The sequence below is a fragment of the Otolemur garnettii genome, unplaced genomic scaffold (assembly GCF_000181295.1).
Source record: "Otolemur garnettii isolate 467f Iridium unplaced genomic scaffold, OtoGar3 scaffold00002, whole genome shotgun sequence".
NCBI classification, from domain to species: Eukaryota; Metazoa; Chordata; class Mammalia; order Primates; family Galagidae; genus Otolemur; species Otolemur garnettii.
In genome coordinates this window covers 50032344-50049657 of record NW_003852397.1, presented here as the reverse complement: position 1 = coordinate 50049657, position 17314 = coordinate 50032344, and the positions used below count along the sequence as shown (strand labels likewise).

At 40.0% G+C, this 17314-nt stretch overlaps 1 protein-coding gene across 6 annotated transcripts in view; it reads right to left on the bottom strand.

Annotated features, from left to right (window-relative positions):
- The window catches only part of FBXL2 (F-box and leucine rich repeat protein 2), an 82468-nt gene extending 75248 nt beyond the window's left edge, over positions 1–7220 (bottom strand). For 4 of the 6 annotated variants that reach the window (XM_023513923.1, XM_023513928.1, XM_012806096.2 and 1 more), the window contains exon 1: positions 7121–7220. Coding sequence is in view for 2 of the 6 variants with exons in the window: in XM_003781777.3 (XP_003781825.1) it covers positions 7121–7123 (3 nt within the window). In the remaining 4 variants the exon portion in view is untranslated. The remainder of the gene's footprint in view (positions 1–7120) is intronic. The other 2 variants (XM_003781777.3, XM_023513914.1) reach the window with 1 other exon arrangement.
- Positions 7221–17314: the final 10094 nt, after the last annotated feature.

The window sequence follows — 17314 nt, the reverse complement described above, 5'->3', positions numbered from 1 at the left end:
TGTCATTGTTGTTTGGCAGACCCAGGCTGGGTTCGAACCTGCCAGCTTTGGTGTATATGGCTGGCACCCTAGCCAGTGAGCTACAGGTGCCAGGCCAATAAGATGTGATTTTGTAATAATGAATTGTCTAATACATGAATGAGGATTTCTACATATTTTTTCTATTTATACATGGCCTCTGATGTCTCCAAGCAATGTTCTGAAGTTTTTAATGTATAAATCTATCTTCTTTGTTAAACTGATTCTTTGTTTTGGGGTTGTTTTTTTTCTTTGAGACAGCACCTCAAGCTATCACCCTGGGTAGAGTGCCATGGCATCACAGCTCATAGCAACCTCCAACGCCTGGGCTTAAGCAATACTCTTGCCTCAGCCTCCCAAGTACCTGGGACTACAGGCACCCACCACAATGCCCAGCTATTTTTTGGTTGGAGTTGTCACTGTTGTTTAGCAGGCCCAGGCTTGATTGGAACCCACCAGCTCTGGTTTATGTGGGTGGCGCCATAGCTGCTTAAGCTACAGGTGCCACCTGTTAAATTTATCCTTAAGTGTTTATTCTTTCTTTTTGATGCTATTCAGAATGAAATTCTTTTCAATTTATTCCTAGTATGTATATAATGATGCACAATTGATTTTTGGACATTGCTTCTGGACTTTTTTTTGTGACAGAGTCATTATGTCGTCCTTGATAGAGTGCAGTCACATCACAGCTCACAGAGACCTCAAACTCTTGAGCTTGGACAATTCTCCTGCCTCAGTCTCTCAAGTAGCTGGGACTATAGGTGCTGGCCGCAGCGCTGGGCTATTTTCTCGTTGCAGTTATCAATGTTGTTTAGCTGGCTGGGGCCAGGTTCAAACCTGTCAGCCTAGATGTATGTGGCTAAGGAGTTTAGGATTCCACAAGAGAATTCCAAGTAGAATCATTTCACATGCAAATAAAGACAATTTCCCTTATTAAAAATAAATAAATAAAAGTCTATGGCAGATAGGGCGGCACCTGTGGCTCATAGGGGTAGGGCACCAGCCCCATATACCGAGGGTGGCAAGTTCGAACCTGGACCCAGCCAAACTGCAACAAAAAAACAGCCAGGTGTCATGGAGGGCGCCTATAGGCCGAGCTACTTGGGAGGCTGAGGCAAGAGAAGAGCCTTAAACCCAGGAGTTGGAGGTTGCTGTGAGCTATGACATCACAGCACTCTATCGAGGGTGATAAAATAAGACTCTGTCTCTACAAAAAAAAAAAGAAAAAGAAAAAGAAAGAAAATGTCTATGATGAAAGTATCTGTGTGTCTCTTTCTGGGACCAGCTCATTATCTTCTGTATTTTAGTTTGTTTAGATTTTTTTGTGTTCTTAGCTCTCTGGTACATTTTTTTTTTTGCAGTTTTTGGCCAGGGCTGGGTTTGAACCCACCACCTTTGGCATATGGGGCTGGTGCCCTACTCCTTTGAGCCACAGGTGCCGCCCTCTGGTACATTTTTAAAAGAACTGTGATTCTGGGCTGGGCAAAGTGGCTCATGACTGTAATCCTAGCGCTCTAGGAGGCTGAGGCAGGCAGATTGCTTGAGACCAAACAATAGTGAGACCCCCATCTTTCTAAAAATGAAAAATTGAAGCAAGATGATCACTTGAGCCCAAAAGTTTGAGGTTGCTCTGAGCTGCAACACCATGGCACTCTACTGAGGGTGACAAAGTAAAATTCAGTCTCAAAAAAAAAAAAGAACTGTGATTTTGTACCTTCTCTAACTTTGCTATTGGGGTAAGAGCAATAATGTCTAATTGTTGCAGCTTTCAACATCCTAACACAGTGGTTCTCAATCTTCCTAATGCCGCGATCCTTTAACAGTTCCTCATGTTGTGGTGACCCCCAACCATAAAATTTTCATTGGTACTTCATCAAGTACCTTTCACTGTGTCTTTTCCTGACATGGTCTTTCTCCAGGCATTCCCATGGCAGATCCTCTGCTTAAATGTGTCAGCTTATCAAAGAGGCCTTCTCCTCCACTCTACATCAAAACAACTCCTCTTTCCTTTCATCCATCCTACTCCAAAGGACTTTTTACTACCTTAGTAGTAGGTTACCCACTACTTAGAACAATGACTGGCATATAATAGCACCCAAATACACATTTGTTGGGTAGAAAAGCAAGCAAAGAACAGAAAAAATCAATAAAAAGACAACTATAGGGGTGGCACTGAGAACTGGAAAAACTGGGTTTGAACCCTGACTCTGCAGACTCTGACTTCACAAAAACTTTCCAACAACTGCCCTGTTCTGCTTCCCTAGACCTCCCTGTTGCATCCCCGTCTCTCTCAAGCCACCCCAGTGTTTGAAGAGGCAACAGCTGATAAAGAAACTACATAGGACAGCATAAGACTCAAAGCGAGGTAGGGAGAGCAGCAGTAAAAGTGCAACCCAGTCCATGTCTGGCCATCCATATCTGAGCTTTGGTTGTCTGCACGAAAACAAAAAGAGCAGACATTATCAGTTTGACATAAAATATAAAAAGAGCCTGCGGGTTCAGCTGATGAGACATTGAGGGTCTTAATCTTGGTGTAGTACACTGGTGCCAAGCAGTGGGCACAATCTTTAGTATGGAAATAAGCCAAGATGCAATAGTTAAAATCCCAAACTTTGGAAATAGACTAGTTTAATTCAAATCCTGGCTCTGTCACTATGTAACCTTGAGCAAATGGCTTACTCAATCTGGGCCTATTAAATGAGTATAGTAATAGCAATCTCACAGGTGTGTTGGAAGGACTGAGGAGGAGTAAATGTGATCATCCCAGAACAGGGCACAGAGAAAGGGCTCTAGAAAAGACTGTGATTGTTACAATTACTAAAAATTACTCTCAAACCCACAACAGTGCACTCAAAAGGGAGATCGATATTGTCAAGACTAGGAAAATTAATAGAAAGACCTTTTCATGATCTATTAACATAGATATCATCATGTAAGTTCTAGCAATTAATTATACCATGTGATGACAAAGAGATCAAAAATGGCTATAAACCTTGAATTAAGAAAACTCACTTTGGGCAGCGCCTGTGGCTCAGTGAGTAAGGTGCCAGCCCCATATACCAAGGGTGGCGGGTTCAAACCCGGCCCCGGCCAAACCTCAATAACAACAAAAAAAATAGCCAGGCGTTGTGGCAGGCGCCTGTAGTCCCAGCTACTCAGGAGGTTGAGGCAAGACCAGGAGTTGGAGGTTGCTGTGAGCTATGTGATGCCATGGTACTCTACCGAGGGCGATAGAGGCTCTGTCTCTTTTTAAAAAAAAAAGAAAGAAAGAAAGAAAGAAAAATAATAATAAAACTCATTTTGAGCCAGGTGCAGTGGCTCATGCCCAGTAATTCTAACACCCTGGGAGGCTCGACTGCTTGGGGTGGATTGCTTGAGTTCAGGACTTGGAGACCAGCCTGCACAAGAGCAAGACCCCATCTCTACTAAAAATAGAAAAACTAGCCGGGTTTCAAGGTGGGCACCTGTAGTCTCAGCTACTCTGGAGGCTGAGGCAAGAGGATTCAAGCCCAGTAGTTTGAGGTTGCTAAAAAAAAAAAGAAGGAAGGGAGGAAAGAAAATCACTTTAATGGGTGCGCTCCCACCTAATGGGCACAATGTAAGGGTATATGGCACACCTCCTGGGTTCAGGACACAACTATAACAAGGACCATATCTAACAAATGTAAATATTGCAACCTAATCATTTGTACCCTCATATTAATCTGAAATTAAAAAAAATAAAATAAAATCACTTTCCTGCAAAAAAATAATATTTTACTGTGAAATTTCCTTCCATCCTGTGCTTCCCAATACCTCTGAAAATTCCTAACCAAAAATGAATACAGAAAAGGAAGTACCAAAATAGGAGGAAAGTCCAAATGAACAAAGTAGAAAAATTATATAACACAATGTTATTATGTTTCATAAAAACTGCTTTACAAGCTAAAGTATTAAATAACAAAAACTTAATGACAAGTAATATTCTAACACGACACCCTTTTATGACAATTACAGAACATAAAACTAAAATAAATCTAAAAATTATCAGGAAAGAAATCCCAGAAAAAATGTATTTATTTTTATTTTTTGAGACAGAGTTTTACTATGTCACCCTCAGTAGAGTGCTGTGGCATCATAGTTCACAGCAACCTCCAATTCTTGGGCTCAAACAATTCTCTTGCTTTGGCTTCCCCAGTAGCTGGGACTACAGGCACCCACCATGACACCTGGCTAATTTTAGAGACGGGCTCTTACTCTAGCTCAAGCTGGTCTCGAACTCATGACCTTAGACAATCCACCTACCTCAGCCTTCCAAAGTGCTGGGATTACAAGCATGAGCCATCATGCCCAGCTGAATAAATTTTTAAAAACACTATTTCATCTAAAAGGCATTATGTAAAACATTTGTCTTTGATTCACAAAAAGCAGATGCAGTTCCGGAACATGAACTGAAGTGACAGGAGAAATTCTCAATGCTATTATAGCCATGCGTAAGAAGCCTGATCTAATTCACCATCTTCATTAATGCCTTCTTATTTTAACTTCGTGAAAAAGGGAAAGGAAAAAGAAGGCCAAGCCTGCTAACTCTGTTCTAGAGCATCTAACTCAGTGCCAGGAATAAAATATAAGAAAACTAATTTCCTAACGAATATATGGGGGAACGTATACTGATGTTCAATCTGTAAACAGGTTCTGCGATAAACTGCCTGGTTTTGAAATCAGCTGAGTGACCTGGGCAAGTTACTTTACCTCTTTATGCCTCAGTTCCTCACTCTAAATTTGAAATAAAGAAATGGTATCTTCCTCACAGGGTTGTGGTGACCATTTAAGATGCTTAGAAAAATGCCTCACACATAGAATGTACACAATAAATGTTAGCTGTCATTATTATTATAGAAGCAGTAGAAACAAATGGCTTAATTGAAATAATTTTCATGGAGAAATAGTTAAACAGAGTCCCAAAGTTAACATCCAAAGTCATTTATATCAACTGTTAAAGTTGTATGTTTAGGCTCGGCACCTGTGGCTCAAGTGGCTAAGGCACCAGCCACATACACCTAAGGTGGTGGGTTCGAATCCAGCCTGGGCCCGCCAAACAACAATGACAGCTGCAACCAAAAAACAGCCAGGCGTTGTGGAAGGTGCCTGTGGTTCCAGCTACTTGGGAGGCTGAGGCAGGAGACTCACTTGAGCCCAGGAGTTGGAGGTTGCTGTGAGTTGTGATGCCCCAGCACTCTACCCAGGGGGACAGCTTGAGGCTCTGACTCAAAAAAAAAAAAAAAAAAAAAGTTGTATGTTTAGATTCAAGCATTTAAGGAAGTGTGTAACATGATCTGGAATATAGTTTTGGAAATTACATAGGCAGCCTTTTCATCCCATCACCCCCATACCAACCCTGCCCCCCCATACTAACCATCTCCCCACGTTCATCAAAGCCTAGGCATATTAGCAATCAATAAAACCTCTTATGAGTTAAATTCTTAATGCTTAAAGATACACAAAAAGCAAAGTATTTCTAAGTTCAGCAAAGCAACCACCAGTACAAAAGTACAGCAAATGAATTTATTTTAGAGTACACAAAAGTCTAAAATTCACAATAGTGACTCAAGGTGGGCTGTGGGACAGGATAGAAAGGGTGGAAGAAGAAAAAGTAACAGAAAGTTGATAACAGGAGGAATATGAGATCTCAGAGAGGTGCGAAAACTTAATCCTTGAATATTCTTTCTCTCTCCTTTTATAACTGTTAAGGGCTTTTCTCATGTAACACAAAAAAAGTAACTCACTGAAATATTTAAAAACACTCACATTTTTGTAAAATTCACTTTCTCAAACTCTTACCAGCTTAATTTGCCACTTAAATCAGAATTTAAAAAGATATAAGAACAAAATAAAGACATTATATAGTACTGTGATTTATGTGTGATTATTTTTTCCTGCTATCAACAAGCCTCATACTTGGGAATTGCTTTCCAGAGTCAATACAGATCATCCACTTTCTTTTATCACTGCCTGCTCCTGGTTATTAAGAAAAAAACAGAGCCAGCCAGGGTTCCAAATAGTTTTTTCCTCTAACGGGCCAAATGGCACTTAGAGAACACCCTGCATTCTCAGCTCATGAGCACTTCCACTAATCCCTACAGATTAGGAGAAAAATCTCCACTTAATTATTAATAATTTGAAACAAACAACAACAAAACCTGTTTCTTAAAACTAGGCAATTCCCTATTATCTATGCCTGTTCCCATACCCCCTCAAATACTCTAAGCAAGGGTGTGGCCCCAAGCAGGGAGTCCAGCTCCTCCCTTCTTTTACAACCCTCCAGGCCTCTGGAGAAATTATACACCTTTGGACGGCAATTCCCTGAACCTTGTCTATTCAAGCCAGCACCTCTGCCAACTCTTCAAGTAGGGTTTATAAAACGAGCTTAATGGGGGCCAGGTGGTATGCTTGCACCCTCTCAAGTTTATTACACAAAGGTAATGATTTCCCAAAACGCTTCTAATGTACTAATTATGGATTAATTAAATTCCTTAGTGAGGGTACTGCATACAGAAAAAAACCTCCCAGCTTAATGCTTCCCATTTGAAAAAAGGGGGAGGGGAGTCTCAAAAATTACAAATTTAAATTCCCACGTGTTAAACCTAGCCGGATGATTTTGAAAGAAATACAAATTATGTGTATTATTTACACATAACTGCATAAAACTGGAAGCACACAGACCTGCAACACAGTGTATATATAAATTGGTGATATTCATATGCCTTCTTTTTTTAACCACACCCTCCCGGGGTGGCTTCCCAGGCTCTCTCGGGCCAAATAGCGTCATGTAGTCCAGCGGCCCCCTGAGTGGGGGTCTGGAATGGGACCCAGACTCCACCGGCAGAGAACGTTGTGTCGCGGTCGCCCCCGTCCCGGCGGGAGCTCGGGACCCACCGGGGTTCCCCCTCCCCCGGGCCCGCCCAGCCTGCCCTGCCCAGCCCAGCCCAGCAGCCCCACAGGCCGCGGCTCGGCCTCTCCGCTCCCCTGGCGCCGCCTGCCCGACCCTAGCGGGCGGCCGCGCGGGGACACCGCCCGGGAGGAGAAGGGCGGGGCGGCCGGCTGACGCGGGCCCCAGACTCACCATGGCCGAAGAGCCGCGAGCTAGCCCACAGCCCGAAGTCACACGGCGCCGGCGACGCCCGTTGTCCTGGTGACGCCAGCCGGGCGCCCCGCCCCGTCCCCAAGGTGGGCTCGGAAGAGGCCATTGGTGGCCGGAGAGCACGTGACCGGCAGGGGCGTTGCCCTTTGGACCGCCCACCCTCGCCCTCAGATCCTGGACCTGACCTCTTAGCCTGGCCCGCTCGCTTCTGGTCCACGCCTCAGCCTGATCACCTTGATGCGCCTCACCTGACATTATCCAGCCCACACTGCCCAGCTGAAAGAGACCTGCATGGGTTCTATTTAAAAAAAGATTACACAGGTAGTACCTGATTGTTGAAAACATTTTAAATTGCCAATAACAAGAATTAAAAAGAACCCAACTACACTAATCCCAGCACCTGAAGTAGTCACTGCTCATATTCCAGTCTATTTGCTTCAAGCTTTCAACGACATATATGCAATGTATTGTATTCTTTAAAATGGAGGGAAACGGTACATGCTATTGTATATCTACTTATTTAAATTAAAAATTATTATCTTTGCATACCAATTCATGAAATAGTATTGTATGCATACCCTCTAATTTATTAAATCAACCAGTAATTTGTTAAATGTTTTTAGCATCGTTGAAGGGAAATCTAGAAATCTCCGTATCTAGCACATTAACTCTGTGGTGAAAGAGCATATCCAATAACTGACCTGACATCTCTCCCTGAATGTCTAAAAGGCATCACAATTTAATATGGCCCAAATAAACCTTTTGATCTAACTTTCTTACTCCCAAGTCTTCCTCTTTCTTCACTCTTTCTTCTCTTTCTCACTTCCAATCCATTAACAAATACGCTTGACTCTACCATAATCTGGCCAGGCATGATGGCTCCCTCCTGTATCTCCCAGGACTTTGGGAGGTCAAGTTGAGGAAAAAAAAAAATTAGAAACTAGAAGCTGGCTACTCAGGAGCCTGAGGTAAGAGGATTGCTTGCACCCAGGAGTCTGAAGTTGCTATGAACTATGATGACACCATTGCACTGCAGCCCAGGCAATTAAAGATCAAGTTTCAAAAAATATCCTCAATCTATACATTTCTCACATCTCTACCTCATGATTACTATTATTTTGCCTAAATTTATCTTCATGTACTATTATTTGAATGTCTACGTCCCCTTCAAAATTCATGTAGAAACATAATCATCAATGTGATAGTATTGAAAGGTGGGGATTTTAGGAGATAATTAGGACATGAGCGCTCTACCCTGATGGATGGGATGAGTGCCCTTATTTTAAAAACTGCTTGAAAAAGTCAGTTCAGTTCCTTTTGCCCTTCTGTTCTTTCTGCCGTGTGAGAACATATCATTCATCCCCTCTAGAAGATGCAGAAACAAGGCACCACTGTGAAGCAGAGAGCACCCCTCACCAGATGCTAAACCTGCCAGCACCTCAGTCTTGGAGCTCCCAGCCTCCAGAACTGTGAGAAATAAATTTCTATTGTTTATAAATAGAATACAGACTAAGATATCATGTCTTCCCTCCTACATGTACAGAACAGCATTTCAGTGGCACTGAAGAAAAAATACAAACTTCCTGTGGTCTACAAAATCCTACAAGATCAGGGCCTTTCCCACTGTACTAACTTCATCTCCTACCACTCTTCCCGCATTCACACCACACCAGCTGTACTTTATTTCCTGATTTTCTTTAACATGCCAAATATTTTCCTACCTAAGACCTTCAGCAACATCTCCCTTCATTTGGAATACTCTTCTTGTAGATTCAAATGGGGACAGAGGAGGTCAAATGCTCCCTCTTTGCAGATGACATGATCTTATACCTGGAAATCCCGAGGGACTCAACTATAAAGCTCTTAGAAGTGATCAAGGAATATGGCAGTGTCTCAGGATACAAAATCAATACCCACAAATCAGTAGCCTTCAAATATGCTAACAATGTCACGTTGAGAATAAAATCAAAGACTCTGCTCCTTTTACAATATTGCCAAAGAAGATGAAATACCTGGGAATATATCTAACAAAAGACATGAAAGATCTCTATAAAGAGAATTATGAAACTTTGAGAAAGGAAATAATGTAAGATGTCAACAAATGGAATCAGATACGATGCTTGTGGCTGGGAAAAATCAACATTGTTAAAATATCCATGCTACCCACAGTAGTCTATGGATTTAATGCAATTCCCATTGAAACACCAATGTCATACTTTGAAGAACTTGAAAAAAAAGTGTTTCAATTCATAAAACTCCAAATAGCAAATATAGTCCTTAGAAATAAAAACAATTCTGGAGGGATAACGTTGCTAGATTTCAGATTATACTGTAAGTCTATAGTGATCAAAACAGCATGGTACTAGCTCAAAAATAGAGATGTAGATCCATGGAATAGGATAGAGAATCTATAGATGCTCCCAGCCACATATTGTCATTTGATCTTCCTTAAGTTTAAAAAAAACATGCACTGGGGAAAAGAATTCTTATTTAACAAATGGTGCTGTCCACGTGTAGAAGACTGAAACTGGACCCACACCTCTCACCACTGACAAAAATTGATTCTCATTGGATAAAAGATTTAAATTTAAGACATGAAACAATAAAAATTCTGGAAGGAGGTATGGGGAAAACACTTGAAGATATTGGCCTGGGGAAAAACTATAAGAGGAAGCCCTCCTGGCAATTGCAGCAACATCAAAAATAAATAACTGGAATTTGATCAAGCTTAAAAGCTTTTCCACGGCTAATGGTACCATAACAAAGCAAAAAGCCTTCACAATACAAGAAGATTTTTGCATGTTATGAATCTGTCAAAGGCCTGATAAGTAGAATCTACAGAGAACTGAAATTAAATAATAAGAAAAATGAAAACAACCCCCTTTATAAGTGGGCAAGAGACTTTAATAAAACTTGTCCAAGGATGACAGACAAATGGCTTACGAACACATAAATAAAATGTTCCTTGTCTTTAATCATCAAAGAAATACAAAACCAAACCACTCTATCACCTAACCCGGACAAGATTAGCCCACATCACAAAGTCCCAAAACACCAGATGCTGGTGTGGATGTGGCGAGAAAGGAACACTTCTACACTGCTGATGGGATTGTAAACTAATAGAGCCTTTTTGGAGAGAAGTATGGAGAATCCTCAAAGATCTAAAAGTAGAACTTCCATTTGATCCTGCAGTACCATTACTAGGTATCTACCCAGAAAAACAAATCATTTTACTACAAGACATTTGCACCAGAATGTTTACTGTAGTTCAATTCATAATTGCTAAGTCACAGAAGCAACCTAAGTGTGCATCAACCCATGAACGGATCAACAAATCATGGTACATGTATAGCATGGAATACTACTCAGCCATAAAAAGGTGGAGACTTTACACCTTTTACATTTACCTTGATGGAGTTGAAACATTCTTCTTAGTAAAGTATTGTAAGAATAGAAAAATAAATATCCAGTGTACGCAACACTAATATGAAGCCAATATATAAACAAGTACATGCTCATATGAACAATAAAACACAAATATACTCTAGCATGGGGCAAGAGGGAGGGGGGTATGATTGGCAGAAGGAGGGAGGGCATGAGGCAGGATCTCACCTAATGTGTACGTTATGAAGGTGTAGAACACGCCCCTGGGGTGAGGGGCTCTTTTACAACTGGAACTTCATTTTGGAAGTGAGAACAATGAAACATAAAAATTTGTAGTCTCATATTAATTTGAAATAAAAATAAATTATAAGAGGGGCTTTACCTAACAAATGCAAACAAACAAAAAAGAAAGGAATATTCTTCCTACAGAACTTCACATAGCCCATTCCTTCACTTGATATGTGTCAGGTAGCTCCTCAAATGTCATCTTTACTAAAATTTTTCACTGACTGTTCAATCTAAAATCTCACTGCAGTCGTTCTCATTTCAGTCAAACTCTGTCTTCTAACTCTGTCTTCTTTTCAAAATACTTAGGCCCTTTCAAAATTATCTTTTTCACCTTTTTGTTAATTTCTGCCTGTGGTCCCCACTTTTCTGCAAGATGTCTATCTTGTTCCATCTCTGTATTCCTGGTGTTTAGAACAGTTACTGGCTTATAGTACATCTTCAATAAATATTGTTGATTGAGTGAATGAATGACCATTTAGTCTAACAGTTTGAAGATACAAATAAGAACATGATCTGATACAGTAGGTAAGGCAATGGAAGAATCTATAATTACTAACATAATTTATTTTTACCTTTTTATGATGAAATTTAAATAAAAATAATACAATACTAACATTGTATTCAGTTTTTAAAAAGTGAGTACCAGCTCGGCGCCTGTAGCACAGTGGTTAGGGTGCTGGCCACACGCACTGGGGCTGGTGCTTGCTCAACAATGACGACAACAACAACAACAAAAAGCCAGGTGTTGTGGTGGGAGCTTGTAGTCGCAGCTAACTTGGGAGGCTAAGGCAAGAGAATCGCTTAAGCCCAAGAGTTTGAGGTTGCTGTGAGCTGTGACGCCACAGCACTCTACCAAAGGTGTCATAGTGAGACTCTGTCTCAAAAAATAATAGATAAATAAATATAAGTATGAAAAAAATAAATAAAAATAAAAAGTGAGTACCTCCCAGTTCAAGAAATAGAACATTGCCAGCAACCCAGATGATTCTTATGGGTACTTTCCTAATCTTACCCTTGAAAGTTTTCCACTGCAGGTGACCACTGCCCTGAAATTTATGAAAATGATTTTCTTTCATTTTTTTTAATTTTTATTTTTTAGAGATAAGCCCTCACTATGTTGCCCAGGCTGACCTGAAACTCAAGGGCTCAAGCAAACCCCCTGCCCCAGCCTCCTGAATACCTGGTATTACAGGCAGGTGCTGCTGTGCCTGGCATTTTCTTGTATTTCTTCATCAATGTTTATACTGTTCATCTTCATTACTATAAAACATATCGCTGAATGTACCTACAAGAATGTACATACAAGATTATATTTACCTATTCAACTGTTGCTGGGCATAATGGTCATTTGAGTCATTTCCTGTTTAGGATTATTATAAACAATGCAGCCCTGAGCATTCTCCTAGTATACATAGACACTCATTTCTCTAGATCAACCTCAACCTTCCTAATGCCGCAAACCTTTGATACAGTCCAAAGGGGTCATGACCCACAGGCTGAGAACCACTGCTCTAGATGAAGGTGTCTCAATTTTAGCACTTCTAGCATTTAGGGCCAGATAAGTCTTTGTTGCTGGGGCTAGGGGGAGAGACAAGTCCTGTGCATTGTGACATGTTTTGCAGCATCCATGGTCTCTACCCATTAGATGCTAGTGGCATGCCCTCAGTAGTGAAAACCAAAAATGTCTTCCGCATTTCCGAATGTCCATGGAGAGCCAAAATTGACCCAGGTGAAAACCACAGTTCTAGGGTGCATATCAAAGAGTAGTATTGCTGGTTTGCATATCTTCACACTCCTACCTAGTGCCAAATTGTATTCCAAAGTAGTTGAAACAAAAGTGACATCACAGACTTAACAGAGTAGGTAGCTCCAAGAATTGGTCCTTCCACTGAAGCAACAATCAAGTGGGGAACAACTGATAGAATCAAGCCAAACATGGTGACACATGCCCAGAGTCCTAGCACTTTGAGAGGCCAAGGCAGAACAATTGCTTGAGCTCAGGAGTTTGAAATCAGCCTAAGCAAGAGTGAGACCCCACCCCCATCTCTACTAAAAATAGAAAAACTAGCTGTGTGTTGTGGAGGGCACTTATAGTCCCAGCTACTCAGGAGGCTGAGGCAAGAAGATCACTTGAGGAGTTTGTTGTGAGCTATGACACCATAGCACTCTAGCCTGGGGCAACAAAGTGAAAAAAAGTCAAAAAAAAGGAAGAACTTAATTAAACACTTGAGTCAACCAAGAAAAGACCCAGCTGGATTTTGATAAGAAAGAATTGTGGGTTTTTACTTCCCACCTAGCAACCTCTATTCCCCAGTTTGGCACCAGCATTACAGGTGGGCTGTGTTTCTGATAAAAAAAAATTTTGATTATGCATTGACCAGTCTTATTCTCCAAAGAACCAACACAGAGGCTGATCTTTATTTTTACTTTCTTGGGTTGGGGTGGCTTTCTGGGCAGCAGCTGATGGAAACATTTAAAGACATAACTACCCCGGCAGAGAATGGAGAATGTGGCAAGCAGCAGACAGCTAAGGAGGAAGATTCTTGGGGGGAACGAGCACTTTGAAGGGCTACCACATATCCCAGAAAGTCTGGAGTATAGTGTACATGCCTAGGGAAAGATGCATGCTGAGAGTACCTTAGATTTACGCTTTTGGTTGATCTTTGAGATCCACATAAGCAGGAAGTGAGACTAAGACAGAGTTGCAGTCATCTTGGCTTAGCATTGAAAGAGTGTCTTAGCTCAGAACAAATACTCAGAAACTAGAGGGGATTTTTGTGTGGTTTTTTGGTTGTTGTTGTTTGGTTTTGTTTTTTGTCTTTCTAGGCATTTCAGGAAATCTCTTTCAGGGTCACTAGTAGTTGACTGCTGAGTGAATAAAACAGAGACTTCAGCGAGCACACGTGAGAAGGAATTCAGTCTTTACAAAGATAATTTGGGGGCTCACTCCTGTAATTCTAGCACTCTGGAAGGCTGAGATAGGCAGATTGCTTGAGCACAGGAGCTAGAGACCAACGTGAGCAAGAGTGAGACATCTGCACTAAAAATAGAAAAACTATCCCAGTGTTGTGGCAATACCTTTAGTTCCAGCTACTCAGGGACCTGAGGCAGGAGAGTCGCTTGAGCCCAAGAGTTTGAGGTTGTGGCCAAACATGTTATGAGCCATGCATGCAGGTATGAGCCATACCTGCAATCCTAGCACTCAGTGAGGCTGAAGCAGGTGGAATTCCTGAGCTCACAGGATGGAGATTAGCCTGAGCAAGTGGGAGACCCTATCTCTAAAAATAGCCAAATGTTGTGGCGGGCATCTACAGTCACAACTGCTTGGGAGGCTGAGACAAGAGAATTGCTGTGCCCAAGAGTTGGAGGTTGCTGTGAGCTCTGAGACCACAGCACTCTACCAAAGGTGACAAAGTGAGATTCTGCCTCAAAAAAAAAAAAAGAGTTTGAGGTTGATGTGAGCTATGATGATGCCATGGGACGCAACACTCTGTCTCAAAAAAGCCAAACAAAACAAAAATGACAAAGATAATTTGGAAATTCATTGAACAAATGGATGACTATAGCCCTCAACAGTCAATGTCAAACTCCGGGGCAGCAGGATTTTTGTTCAAACTTTACACATTTAAATATTCAAAATGTCCACTTTCCAACAAAATAATTACAAAGCATACAAATAAACAGGAAACTATGGCCCATTCACAGGGGGAAAAATTCACAGAAACCATCCTTATAAAAGTTCAAGCATTAGGGCAGCACCTGTGACTCAGTAGGTAGGGCGCTAGCCCCATATACGGTGAGTGATGGGTTTGAACCTGGCCCCAGCTAACCTGCAACAAAAAACAGCCGGGCATTGTGGTGGGCACTTGTAGTTCCAGCTACTCAGGAGGCTGAGGCGAAAGAATCGCCTAAGCCCAGAAGTTGGAGGTTACTGTGAGCTGTGACGCCATGTCACTGTACTAAGGGCAATAAAGTGAGACTCTGTTTCAATAAAAAAAAAAAAAATAGCTCAAGCATTAAACTTACTAAACAAAGACTTAAGGCTAGGCATGGTGGATCATGCCTGTAATCCTAGTTAGCACTCTAAGAGGCCAAGGCAGGCGGATTGCTTCAGTTCAGGAGTTCAAGACCAGCCTGAGCAAAAGTGAGATTCTTTCTCTGAACAAAGACTTAAACCAATTGCCTTAAACATGCTCTAATAGCTAAAGGAAATCATGGACAAAGAACTAAAGGAAACCAGGAGAACAATCCATGAATACAGAATATCAACAAAGACATAGAAATTATAAAAAGGAATCGAATAGAAACTCTGGTGCTGAAAGCAATAGCTGAAATGAAAATTTCACCAGAGAGGTACAGCAGATTTGATTAAGCAGAAGAATCAGTGAACTTGAAGACAGGTCAATTGAAATTATCCATTCTGATGGCTACAGAAAAGAGAATGAGAAAATGGGAAGAGATTAGGGCCCTCTGGGATACCATTAAACATATCAATATGTGCATTATGGAATCCCCAGAAGAAGAGCCAAAGAAAAAACTGGCATAAATAATAAATTATAGCCAAAAATTTCCAAATGTATGAAAGACATGAACCTTTTCATTCAAGAAGCTCAACAAATTCCAAGTTGGGTAAGTTCAAAGAGATCCCACCAAGACGCATAATAATTGAAATGCTGAAAGTCAAGTACAAGGATAGAATCTTGAAAGCAGCAAGAAAAAAGCAATTTATCATATACAAGGGGTCCTCAATAACATCAGCAGCTGATTTCTCATCAGAAACCACCAAGGCCAGGAGATCGTGGGATGACATAAAATGAGTTTGGAGAGGTATTCTTTTTTTTTTTTAATATTGAAGAATTTGTGAATTTTTTCTTGAACATTTGGTAATATTTGCTAGTAAAGTCATCTGTACATGGAGTCTTTGTGAAAATACTTAAACATCCAATTCAATTTTATTGACAGTTATGAAATTATTTGGGTGTTCTATTTCTTTTTAAATCATTTTTGTTAATTTTTTTTTTTTTTTTTGAGATAGAGTATCAAGCTGTCACCCTGGGTAGAGCGCCATGCCATCATAGCTCATCACAACCTCCAACTCTGAGCTCAAGAGATCCTCTTGCCTTAGTTTTTCTATTTTTAGTAGAAACAGGGTCTTAGTTTTGCTCAGGCTGGTTTTGAACTTGTGAGTTCAAGCTGTCCACTTGCCTCAGCCTCCCAGAGTGCTAGGATTACAAGCGTGAGCCACCATACCCAGCCCATTCATTGCATGATGCAATGAATTTTTAATTTCATCTAAATTCTCAAATTTGGGGTGTATATATTTCATAATATCCTCATCTTATTTTTAAAATCTATACACCTGTAGTTATTCCTTCTTTTATTCCCAGTATTGATTATTTGTAATTTTATTCTTTTTTACTCAATCAATCTTACCTGAAGTTTTTCTGTTAGTAAGGTTTTTCAAAAAACCAACTTTATCTTTTGTTGATCCTTTTTGTTGTGTATATTTCATTTCATTCATTTTGCTTTTATCTTTTTATGGGTTTATGTTCTAATCTTTTCTTTACACCGTAAGATGGATGGTTAGCTTACTTAACTTCAAAATTAATTAATCTTCTCTAAGTTTTTCTCTTCATTACTCAAATTTTATGTGCAATATTTTCATAGTTGTTTGATTTCAAATATTTTCTAATTTTCACTATGATCTCTTTCTTTGACTAGGATATTTTCAAATTTCTAAACATATGAAATTTTTAGTGGATTTGTTTCATTTTCTTCATCTTCTGCAAGTGTCTTAACAATTTTTACACATTTAATACTCCATAAAAATATTAGAAAAATGTCACATTCTAAGCAAAATCCCACTAGTATTTTGACCAGCATTGGATGGACTTTCAGGCTAAATTGAGGGAGAATTGGCATTTACACAATATTGAATTTCTGTATACATATATAAGGTTTCTCACCCCATTTATTCTCTTTTATTTAGTCTAATAAAGTTTTATCTTTTTCTCCAAAAATGACTTTAATTTTTTTTTGTTGTTGAGTTTAATTTCTAGGTACTTAAGACATTTTATTGCTGTAATGAAAGTAATCATATATAAATTACAATTTCTATTTAGACAGATTGAGTAGAGAACTGCCAATTTTTACTTGTTGATAATGTGCACAGGCACATGATAGGGCTCTTATTACTTTTACTAATTTGCCAGTTGATTTGGTTAAAATTTTTAGGTAGATGGTAATTTCAATTATAAGTAATAGCTACTTATTCTGTATCTTTCCAATCCTTATATATCTTACATTTTCTGTTTTAATTGTATAATAAATATAGCAACTCCAGGATAGCTCTGAAAACTAAGAAAGATGGAGGTCAGTCTTGCCTGTACCTTTGCTTAGCATAGGCTCCAAAATTTTGTATGATGGTTTATGCCAAATATTTTATAAGTTTTTATTATTAACATTTATTTATATCTAGTTTACTAACTTTTTTTTTGCAGTTTT